Source organism: Sturnira hondurensis, unplaced genomic scaffold (assembly GCF_014824575.4).
Source record: "Sturnira hondurensis isolate 20B ecotype Veracruz unplaced genomic scaffold, ASM1482457v3 Scaffold0015793, whole genome shotgun sequence".
NCBI classification, from domain to species: Eukaryota; Metazoa; Chordata; class Mammalia; order Chiroptera; family Phyllostomidae; genus Sturnira; species Sturnira hondurensis.
Genome location: NW_028088424.1, coordinates 3791209 through 3803283, shown reverse-complemented (window position 1 = coordinate 3803283; position 12075 = coordinate 3791209). Strand labels below are relative to the sequence as shown.

General features: G+C 51.1%; 1 protein-coding gene across 4 annotated transcripts in view; it reads right to left on the bottom strand.

The window, feature by feature from the left end:
• Positions 1-1330: 1330 nt before the first annotated feature.
• Positions 1331-12075, bottom strand: part of ZBTB16 (zinc finger and BTB domain containing 16) — a 189924-nt gene continuing 179179 nt past the window's right edge. For 3 of the 4 annotated variants that reach the window (XM_037065650.1, XM_037065648.1, XM_037065649.1), the window contains exons 6-7: positions 7602-7769; positions 1331-5687 (exon numbers count right to left, since the gene is read on the bottom strand). In XM_037065650.1, coding sequence (XP_036921545.1) covers positions 5458-5687; positions 7602-7769 — 398 coding nt within the window. In that variant the 3' untranslated portion in view covers positions 1331-5457. The remainder of the gene's footprint in view (positions 5688-7601; positions 7770-12075) is intronic. The other variant, XR_005069345.1, reaches the window with a different exon arrangement.

Here is a 12075-nt window from a genome sequence, read left to right as displayed (position 1 = left end):
TAAGTATTAGAAAAACATGTCATAGAGTGGGTATGTGCCTGGTAAATACGGCATAAATGTAACACATAATAAGGCTGCATGTGTATCATCCAGAGCTTCCCTCCCCCCACCCCAGACAGAAATCTCAGTGTCTCTACCGTGTTCCCCACCCAAGAAACAGGAGGAAAGACAAACCAGGTTTTAAAAATGGGGACACTTCAAGCCAGAGACAACTGAATTAACTTTATTCTCTTCTAACTGCAGATTCAAGGTATACAACTGAACATTGCTATTTTTCTTATGAGACTTATAAATAAAAATACAAAAAATGTTCACTACAAAAAAATCTACTGTTAGTAGGATGTAAAAAATATTCTCTTTGCTATAGAAGGCACAAACTTCACTTAGTGACACATGGAGAGAGAAAAAAACCTGCAGCAGTAAATTCATTTTTTCTTTTTTAAATCTTGTCAGAACACTGAAATTACAAAGAAACGCATCAATCTACACGAAACGAAGGCAGATGCGGAAAGCTGCAACCAGGACCGCACAACTTTGAGGGAACTGCTTGGGGACCAGGACAGATATGACTGGCAAGCACAACTTGGGGGTCACGGGGCTGTGTCAGGGCAGGAGCGGGGGGGGGGGGGGGAGAATGGAACAAACAGAAATGAGAGGGGAGGAGGGGGGAGGGGCAGAGGGGGAAGGGAGAGAAGGACAGAGAGGTTTTGGGGGGAGAGAGAATTTGTACAAAAAAGTAACCAGTAAAATTGAAGAAACAAAATTGGGCAACCTCCTAAAATTAGGCTAAGAGGAGGTGCTGAGGTAGACATGAACTAGAACATCAATTAATTAAAAACACTATCCGTGAGACAGAGCAATCGGACTGGCACTTGTGCTGTCACGACATAAGACAAGCCACAAAAACAAGTCACGAAACAAAACATAATACCCAAACCAAAAGGCTTAGTTTGCTTGGTCCAGCAGGGCAGCAGGGCCCTCAGTGCTATAATTTACATACATATATATATATATTTATCTTTATATATATGGGTCGATGTCAGGGTGCACCACCACGGCTTCTTCACCTTACAGAGATCATGCATAACACTTTGTGGACAAATTCTTGGACACACACCAGGAGGCAGGTACCCTGTCTACCCGTGGGACACCGAGGACTCAGGGAGGCAGGGCTGCTGGCTCTCAGGCCCGTACACCTCTCTCCCTACCCCCACCCCAATGCCCCAACCTCCCCGTCTGCCTCCCACCCCTCTCCTGGCCAGCTCTGCCTTTTCCCTCCACCCATCAGTCTCACTGTGAAGGGCTGGCCTGGCTTTTTTACCTCCTACTGAAATATCCAGGTAAGTGCCGCCACGAAGCTACAGGAAGGAGGAAACAAGATGGGAGGAGAGGAAAAAATGTAACATAGGCCCAGGAAAAATGAATCAACAGTCTGTTCTTTTCCTACTTTTCTGTCTTATATCCTGTGCCCCCAGCTTTCGCTCTTTTTGGGCTTGCAAGGAACTGGTCACAAATCTGCCCCCTGCCACGCCTCACAGATGGAGTCCAGAGACCCCCCACCCCCCCCCCCACCGCTCACTCCCTGGAAGGAGGCAACCCAAAGGGCCTTCTCCCTCCCAGGCCTCAGCACCAGCAGCTGGCTGTGCCAAGAGCATCCTGAAGGGTACCACGCACTTGTGAAAAATCGCAGCAGTATTTTTTTCCATTTTTTCCCCCTAAACATGGAAAACTGTTCAGGCACAAAGATTAAACAAGCCCACATTGTATCCCTGGATTGTACTGAATCACGGGGTCCCCCAGCCTTCCTACCCACCCCTGCACCCCAGCCCTACTTTCCTCATATCTGTGGCCTCCTCCAAAGCAGCACTGATACTTTCTATCTTATATCTCTCTCTTGCTATATATATATATATCTCACTATATATATATGTATATATATATATCTGTCTATCCTATATACACACATAGGATTTTAATGCTTTGAATGAGTGAAGGAGTGAACAGGGGAAAAGCACATGAGTAAGGGGTAAATGTCACCAAAAGCATCAAGGGACACGGACTGGAGGCATTTTCAGATGCTGGATAAGGCAGTAGTGAGTAGGGTTGTCAGCAGTTGGCAGAAAGAAGAGGGGAGTAAAACCACTCAGCCCTCACCTTCGGGGAGAGAAGTCTCTGCCCTCCTAGTCTCCTCAGCCCCTTTATCCAGACCCATCTAAAGCCTCCAGATAATTTCTGACTCCCACCTTGGCCATCAGGCTGGCCGAGAAGGCCTTGGCAAGGTGGGACTTGTACTTGCGAATGGGAAGCTAAAAAAGAAGCATGTCGGACTCTGTTCAGGGTGTCCGAGTCTTCGTGGGGGCGCTGGGGGAATAAAGCAAATACTGACAGAGACGTCTCCCACCCAGCGTCCTCTAGAAACCGTGTGTCCTGCCCCTCTCTTCTGCCCCCCACCCCCATCAGGGTTTCCTCAGGGCCAGTGGGGACAGACAGGTGCTGATTCAGTACCATCCAATGCTGCAACAGCCGACTACAACAATACTGCATGATTTAACACACAACCTCACACAAATAGCACACACGCACACACACCGAGGGATATCTTTTTGGTGGTGGTGGTAGGGTTTTTTGTTTTTTTTTTTGTCTTTTTTTCCCTATTCACATTACAAAAGGGAAGGGCAAGGTCCTGCAGAACTGACGCAGGAACTAACAAGCGTTACAAAAATAGTACAATTTTTAAAGATTAGCTCAACCCTCTCAGCTTTTATCAACAGGGGAGGAGACCCAGGCTGCATGGGAAGGGCCAGGGAGCAGGACGAGGTGTCAGCTAGGTCTATGGAATAGTTTGATTTTTTCCCCTTCCCCACCAAAGTTGAATGACATCTTGCTGCTAAAGTACTATTTCCTGGGATTTACAGATCCCCTGAGGGCCAGCCAGTCCCCCTTCCTTCCCAGGTTGGGGGAGGAAGCAATAGTGCATAATGATTTCTTACAGATGGCTCCTCCCCCAAAGATTTCACTCTTTTCACATTATAGACACAACAACTGCTCTAGTCACATATTTCAAGTTTAACTCTTTTTTCCTTTCCAAAGCACTAAGTCATTATTACAATTGCAAAAGATCACCCTCCCCACTTTATCATCCCCAATCAACAGTCTAGCGACACAGCACCCCCCACCCCCCAGTTAATACATCCCCAACGCAATTTTTAAGGCCTTCAGATTTGGTGGGCAAGATTGCAGGGGAGGCAGGAGGGATGGTACTGAGCGACGGGGGAGGGGGGTGGTCACAGCAGCACCCATCCCTCCGACTTCCCTATGTTCCTCACAACCCCTCTCCCCAAACCACTTCCCTAAACCACTTTCTTAAAACCTAAGATAACGCAGCCACAACTTTCTCAGAGAGAGAAAGGAAGGAAAAAAAAAACTTTTACAAATAAAGCATGAGATGAAACGGAGGGCCCCTCCCACAGTGAACAGAAATATTGCAAATGTGCTTTCCCACAATCAGGGCGGGGAGACGGGGAGAAGGGGAGCAGAGCAGCAGAACCAGAGGCAGAAAGGGGACCAAGGAACTGGACAAACATAAGAGGTAGCTTTCAGAAAAACAACACCCCCCACCCCAACGCAACAAAACCAGGACTGGCAGAGCACGCGCAGCAGCCAGGAAAACAGACCAGTTTTGGTAACGATAATGCACACAGAGGCGGGGCCACACAATCACAAGGATGTGAGCAACACAGGCCCCCAGACCCGAATGACCCAGCAAACTGTCAGAAAGGGGGTCTTGTCCAGAGTGTGGCTGGTTGAACCGGTGCTGGGCACGACGAGTCCGTGCCTGGGCAGGGCCAACAGGGACTACAGAGACCCCCAGTACACGCCCCCCGCAACTGCTGCGGACCCAGCCCCACGTGCGGATCCTGAGCACTCGTCCTCCATCCGTCCTTCAGTCCAGCTCCTTCCGGTGCCCTGGGATGGGGCCTGGGCCAGCTGATGGGTATTAAACCAGCTATTAATTCACACGAGTAACAGAAAAGAACACCCTCCCCGTTCCTCCAACCCCCAACCGAAAAAGGGATACAGGGGTTACAAAAGCTCATGAGGTCACAAAAAACTGAGGTAATTCAAGTACAATGTGCTAATGGGGGAACTGAGGACACAGAAAATAACACAAGGCCAAAGCGTGTTCAACAGCTCTTCCTCTTCCTCCTCCCTGTGGAAGTCGGGGGAGCACACTGTGAACCAGGAATTCTGGGCCACCTTGTCCACCTGGGTTTTCCACCGCGCTCACCAGGTCTGGGTGGTTCAAAGGGTTCCCAGAATGATTCCGCAGAGCCCTCCCTTGGCCGGTACCTTGACCCTGACTCCTGGGCAGGTGTTCCCTTCTCCAGGTGGAGGGCACCTCCGGAGAAGGACATCCCTGTATTCCCCTTGGATAACGAACCCTTTCATGGGTTCCTTCTCCTAGGAACTGACCTCAGGGTGCTGTGGATTCGTGTCTGTCTGTGTGGTGGGACCACATGTATTTAGTTAGGTTTTTCCATGTGGAAAGCAAAAGCGCTTGGCAGGAAATCTCGCTCAGGACAGGGCTTTCCAAGGGTGGGCTATTCTACTTGTTCTGTGCTCTCAGAAGCCAAGGGTGGGAGTGGGACTCTGGGGTCAGACGCAGCTTCCTGACTAGGGAGCTGGAGGAGGAGGGAGACCCTGCCGGATCCACAGGGGGCTGGGCACTCCCTGGACTTGGAGGACAGGGGTCAAGGGGAGGCAGGGACAAAGAGCTGGGGTAGGAGCCAGAGCCCTGAGGCTCCCGAAGTCCACGAGGGGACACCCAGATGGGGAACATCAGAGCAACACAATGGGTGGACAGAGTGAGGGGAAGGGAAGAGCCCTTTCCACCCCGATGCACCCCCAGCCAACAAGGGCTGCTGCTGTGAGTGTCGGCCTGGCCCGTCCTCTGCAGGTCCCGGCTTCCGCCCCCCAGACTCCTTCTGAGGGTCAGAGGACAGCGGGCAGCAACTGTTTGGCTCTGACCAGAACGCCCTTCACCTTTTCCCTAGCCTCCATTTCTGGGTGCAAAAAGAGGGTCCGGGTAGAGGGAAGAGAGACACACACCACCATCTGAACTGAACAAAACCACCTCCACCCTATTCAGAAAAATCAGGTCAACCCCCAGCCAGAGAGGAGGATGGAGGCCCATGGAAGGTGCATGGCCAGGCTTCCACGTCACCTGGAGCCCCAGAGAATCCAAGGCTAGACACCTATCAGGTTTCCTTCTTCTTCTTTTTTTCCTTATCCATATATATATGTATATGTGTGTGTATATACACATACACACACACACATATACGTATACCTATGTATACATGGTTTTTTTATTTTTGTGCACAGTCCTTCCTTGACTTCTTCCTTCTCTAACTCTCCTCTTCTCGCCCCCACTTCTCCTCCCCTGCCGGCCTGGCCTCACACGTAGCACAGGTAGAGGTAAGTCTTCTCTATCCTCCAGTCGGGTGGGATCTCCTCCGGCTTGTGGCCCTTCATGTGCTTCTGCATGGAGGAGAGGCTGGGGCAGTACTCTGTGCAGATGGTGCACTGGTAGGGCGAGGCGCCGTTGTGCGTCCTCAGGTGCTTGATCATGGCCGAGTAGTCCCGGGACCGCTGGTGGCACAGCTTACACTCAAAGGGCTTCTCGCCTGTGGGAGGGGGACAGAGGGAGAGGCCGTGAGGGCCTTCGCAGGGACGGACGCTCGGGGCCCTCAGTGCCCCCCGGGGGCTTGCTGGAGATTGTCCTTCCAGGGCAGCACTTTCCACAGTGGTAGACGCCATCCCCCAGTAGGGTAGCCGCTAGTCACCTCTGGCAGCTGAGTACCCTGAACTATGGCTAGTGCGACTGGGCACTACACTTCTCATATGATTTCACTGTAACTAATTTAAATGCCACGTGTAGCTAGTGGCTGTGGGTTTGTAGCACAGTTCTAGCCCCCCTCCCCGCTCTCTTCTTAACTCTCCCAGAAGCACAGACCCTTCCTCTCCAAAGGAAGGAAATGGAGGTCTAGACAGGGCACCGGAGGCCTACAACTTCCTTGGGGAAGGCTCTTCAGCAGTCCTTTCCAGGAGAACAGGGCTACAGATAGTGGGGAGTACAGATGGGCTGAAACTGAGGTTACCCCGTCCTTCAAACAGGCTGTGTCTGGGGCTTGCTAGTCATCACATGAGGTACTAGACCCCGCCGCCCCCTCTGGGGCTAAATTGGGGGAGGGACAGGGAACCTGGGTGCGCACAGCCACAGGCTGGCTGTTACCCAGCCTCCCCTCCGTCAGATTCCCCTGGAGCTGAGCAGAGGGTGTGAGGGAGCCTTGTTTCAATACAGTAATTAACTGGCCAGCCATCTCGCTATCAATACTCCTCCATGCAGAGGCCCAGCAAATAATGAAGTAATGAACAGCCAAAGTGATCTAACTATTGACCTGCTATTTACAATAGTCACTGCCAATGCACTTAATGATCCACCTGCCAGGTCATATCTCCGACAAGGGGCTAAGGAAGCCCCAGGGCTCTGGGGAATCCTCTGGATCACTCTAGTGGTCAGCAATGAGCATCCCATCCTCTCCTTGCAGGTGATGCAAGAAAGCAGAGTTAAGACAACACGTAGCCTCTGCTTACTGTTCCTTCTGCCCACTCCGACACTCCCACAGAGGCCCCCTCTCCTCTCCTCTGCAAAGCACAGCTACCCCCCACCCCACCCGCACCAGGGGGCCTTCCTAGTTTGCCAGATTCCACTACCTCTGATCCTCAGAGGAAGTCCTTCTGAATACCCACCTTTCCTCAACCAATGGTGTACTGGTGACGAAGTGTGTAATAACTGGTTCTCCTAAAAGCATGCATGTGTAGCATTTGCCCATGGCCACATTGTGACTATGCCCACCATGGCCAATGTTAAGAAATCAAGGTGATGCCACTGAACTTGCAGTTGGGAAGAGATGTGCAAAACTGGCTTCCCCAAGCAGGTGCAGCCCAGCTCTGGCATTCCACTGCCCTCAACCCTGGCAGTTCTGCATGTAAGGGGACCACTTCCACTTGTTCTGTCCTCAGACCCCCAGGAGGACAGTCACCCACATTTCTTTAATGCCAAAAGGAATGTGAAGTACCACTGAAATGGTAAAACATACCCATACAGGTTTATTAAATATATCTGATCCTCTGATCTCAGAACCTAACCGTAACCCTCATCACAGCCTAACCCAATGCCCTCTAATTCTCGCTCTAACCGTCAAGTGGAGAATTACCCAGACCTTCACTTTCAGCTAATTGAGGAAACCTGATTCAGGATTCATAAATAGACATGATCTTGCAGGATCTGTGAACTATCGGTATGGCTGCATGGGGGACTAGTCTGGGCTCAGGGAAAGGGTGCCTCGATTGATTAGCAAGGTCTGCCTCAGCCTTGCAAGGGGCCAGTGGCACTCGAGTCAACATACAAAACCTTAACAGAGCCTGTTCTGCTCTCTGGTTCAGACCTGGGCTTCTCTGGGAAACCGTCTGTCCCCCCCCACCCCGCCCCATGCAGGTTTCAGACCCCACTCAGGTGTCATCTCTGGCCCCAGTACCTGTGTGCACCCTATAGTGTGTCTCCAGCTGGTGCTTTAGGCTGAACTTCTTGCCACAGCCATTGCACTCGTAGGGTTTCTCGCCTGTGTGGATGCGTTTGTGGCTCTTCAGTGTGCTCTCATCCCGGAAGCAGCTGCCACAGAACTCACACTCATACGGGTGGTCGCCTGTGAGGACAAAGGGTTTGTTCAGGCCCTTGCTTATCCCCTGCCCCCACTTTAGGGGATAGCAGGGCACGTGCAGGGCACCAGGAGGATGAGCCTGCCTGCATTCACCACCTGTAAAAAGGTCCTTTTTAAGGACGCCCAGCCTCTCCCAGCTCCCCCAACACAAACAGGAAGTACGTGTGCACACTTGTCCATACCTCCCTGTGGCCCAGCGGTCATCCGTGGGTCCCGGGCCAGTCTCAGGAAAAGGAAGCCCATTTGGTTTAGCGATGAACATCAGTCCCCAGAAAGCAGGTTCCCACAACGGACAGCAGACCTGGGGGCTCTGATACCTCATCTCTCTACTTCTGATAACCTTCTCTTTCTTCCCTCTGGTCAGGGGCAAACACCACTCTGGCCTGAAAACCCTACTTTTAAAAAGTCCCTCCAATCTGGGGAACAACCAGAACATTATTCCTCAAATGCCTCCTGCTCTTTTCCGCTTCCAGTTTTACACAGCTGTTCTCTCCGATTTCTCTGTCTCTCCCCAGCGAACTCCTAGTCGTCCTTCAATACCCAGCTCAAAAATCACCCCATTTGGAAGCTTCTCTTTAGCTCCTCAGGCAAAATGAGTTACACTTTCTTCTCTATCCCCAATGAGGAAAAAAGTCCAGCATTTTCTTTTAGCAGTAGTAGTATAATTTTTATGACACTTTCTAATTAAAATGGCCCACATCTTTGTTGAGTGCTCCCTACTGTACTAAGAACTTCGCACGGATCATATCATGTAATCACTGCAACAGTATTAACAAGAAAGATATTGCTATTATTCTCATTTTACCAAGGAGAAAAATAAGATGCTTAGAGATGCTTAAACATAGTCCCCAAGGACAAACAGCAAGTAAAGAGCCGAGTCTGGTCTGGCTCCAGAGCCTGGACACTGGAAACGTCTCAGATTGCTAACTGACATGTGTACTGTGTCTGCTGTCAAGCCCCCGTGCTTCTAAATGGAAGCACCTCGAGGATGAAGAGGGAGCTCCGTGCATCCCCGCAGCCTCAGCACGAAACACAAGGACAACCCAGAGCAGACACTCAGGGATGCTGGGCATGTGAACCTCGGGGAGAACAGCCCTTCCTCGGCCTGGGAGCTGTGCCCACCGGCCTCCTTGCTGTGCGTTCCAGTGTCCCCGGAAGGTGCGTGGTTGGGTTGGGGTGTGGGGATTAACCTTTCTTCGTTTTGTACCCAAAGTGGGGGCTTTGTGGGATAAAAGGTGAAGACTTCAGCTACTTATTTATTAGAGGAGTGAAGGCACAGACAATAAAGATAGATTGATCACCCCAGACTTTGTTCATGAATATTTAAATATCGCTGATTCGTCTTGTCACTGTAATTACAATTTCTCTGGGCTGCATCTCCAACAACCACAGTTTATGGTAAAGAATGGCCCACTGTATTTCACTCGTCCCCCTGCAGATGTGCGGGCTGCCAACCGTGTAATGTCCTCTGCATTTCATACATTTTCTTCAGCTGCGGAAGGTTTAAGTCATCCACAATGACCTACGTTTTTTCATTATCCCCATGTCAAACCGCGCTCGTGCCTGGGCATAAATTGTCCTTCTCGTTATAGACTCGGATGCCTGTGCCTTCACTTCCTCTTTAAAATGATATTTTAGTCTCTTCTCTCAGGTCGCTACCCCAAGCTCCCCCCTCTGGAATGCGGGCCCCTGCACCCACATAAATTCTCATCTCTTCTGATGGCTCTGAAGGGTTTTTAAGGCTCTGTGGGGAGTGCATTCTGGGGTCTGCCCACTGGCGGGCTCTCTCATGGGTGAGAGATTTGCAAGAAGCACCGAGGGCACACAGGGGTGGGGAGAAGCAATTCCACTGAGAAATCAGATAAGAAGAAGCTCAGAGAGCAGAGCCACCTCTCACCAGTCTGCGGGGCACTGCCCTGGCTGAGCCCCGTGCACCGAGTCCCTGACATGCAGATCTGGGGTTCGCAGCACCTGCCTGTGCTCTCGCTGCCAGGGCTGCGCAGACTGCCCGCCCCGGCCGCCAGCCCCTGGGGAGGAGAGGCCCATGCAGACCCTGGTCCTAATTAGCTGGGGAGGTGAGTGTCTGCGTGCCTGTGCCGGCATGCCACTCTCTGTGTAGATGGCTGAGCACACAGCCTGTCTGACATCCAGCACCCCCTCCTTACTGAATCAGCAATGATTACGACTTTAATCAAGGATTCTGTATCCTCATTAAGATATAAATAAATAAATAAATAAAGTAAGGCCATGGGAGACTTCAGCCAGACCTGGTAATTAAAATGTACATCAGCAGCCACCCGGCTGGGGGCAACCAGCGCTTATGCCTTCCCCTCCAGGGCGTGGGGAGGGTCCTAAGAGTTTAAAAAACAAAGGGTTAAGACAGAGAGGTTTGTTTAATTAGATTTTTATAATTTAATTACAAAGTAGATCACATGTTAAATGAGGTTAAATAGGAAACCTCCAGAGTCAGCCCAGAGGAAAAAAAAACTTACACACACACATGTGCAAATGCACGTGCACACATGTGCATGCACACAGAGCTTTGGAAACATGGCAAGCACCTGGTCCAAAACCCTCACCCTGAGAGCTAATCATGTCAGTATTGCCATAATGCACACAAAACTGGCTGCGGAACTCAAAATCCAATTTGTGGTATGTTGATTAACTCTGTAGTCTGTTTAATGAGCTTGACATTAAGTACAGGACAAACGAGACTACTTAGAGCCCCCTCCGGCCTGCCCAGTGCACCTGTGACCACAGTGGTCTGTCCTTACCTTGTGGTTTCCCTGGTACGGGCCAGGCCCAGTGTCATCCTCCCCAGGCCGGCTCCATCCCCGTTGGCAACTCAGGCCCCTCCATGCAGCACAGCTGAGAGTTTATTATACGATGAGCCGTGTGAATCAGGGATCCATCAATGCCAAGAGCACGGCTGGACTAACTTACCAAACACAGCTGCCCATGCTAAACACCAGGCCCCAGCAGCACATGGGCCAAGAACAACGGAATATTAATGAGGCATTGTGTGGGGTATGCTCAGCCGTATATGGCTTGTGTGTACAAAGGCTCACTGGTGTGGAAATCGATAGGTGTGTGTGTACGCACGGGCTGGGCACACGTTCCACGTTTCCTAGATTAAGCAAGTGCTTCTCCCAAACTACGTCTCCCTTCCCACAGATCTGAGCCATGACTGACACAGAAGTACGTGGCATTTTGAAAACTGAGCTCTTTGAAGGTGGCCTGGGCAGAGCAGGGCATACCTTGGGTAGACTTAGCAGGGCTGGGGCCATTCAAGTCCCACGAAGCCGAGAGATTTGACCCAGAGCGTCCTCAGAAATTACTGAAGGTGACTGGCATTTATTTGGTAAGGTTGAACTTGGGGACAGAGTGGGGGAGGTGTTGACGGGAAGGTGCATATACCTTCAAGGGAGGCTTGTGAGGCACTGCAGAGGAAGTCCTTGTCAGCATTCCTTCCTCCTTAGCCCTTTCGGTCAGGCCTGCCCTTTGGGACCTCCCCCGTCCTATGCCAGCAGTTCTACATTGTTCTCAGCAAAACTGGTGATGCTAAGACCATATGCTCCCCTGAACAGAGTGGCATCCAGAAGGCTGAGCCCGGGCAGGCTCCTTGGGAGGGATGCCCACCGCTGGCAGGACAGGCCACTGAGACCGTGGCAAAGAAAGCCTCCTCCTTGTTCAGCAGAGTCACCCATGAGAGGCCTGGCCTGCCTATTTAATCCCAGAGCTGTGACAAGATTCAAGAATGAGGAGAAAAAGTGCTCACCCACCCATTCCTGTCTGCACACAGTTTTTTTGTGCCCTCTCTAACAGACATGAGCATACATCCTGTCACAAACCCAGATACAGAGTCTGCCTGTCTGTCTTCCCGGCCCCACCTCATCCCTGACTCTCACCCCAGACCCAGGTAGAACACACAGCAGAGAAACATGCAGAGTCAGAAATGCGTAGTCCTTTATCCATGTACTGTCAACAAGGACCCACTTTTGTCTTAGACAGAGGACAGAATTTAAGTCATCCGCTCCCTTACTGCGGGGTAAGGGGCAGCTGCGAAGAAGAAGTGCCTCTTGGCCCTCAAAGGCCAAGTGTCCCATCCCTGAAACCCGAGGGTGGTGTGGTGGCACCCAGTCTAGCCTCCTTGACGCACAGACCCTCTCCTCCCCCATCACCTGAAACTGGCTAAGTGAAGATATTTTACGGCTCGTTGTTTACTCCCCAAAACAAGGTTAAGTCTCCAGTACAGAAAATGTGCTCCTGTTATTGTGAAGCAATTGGGACC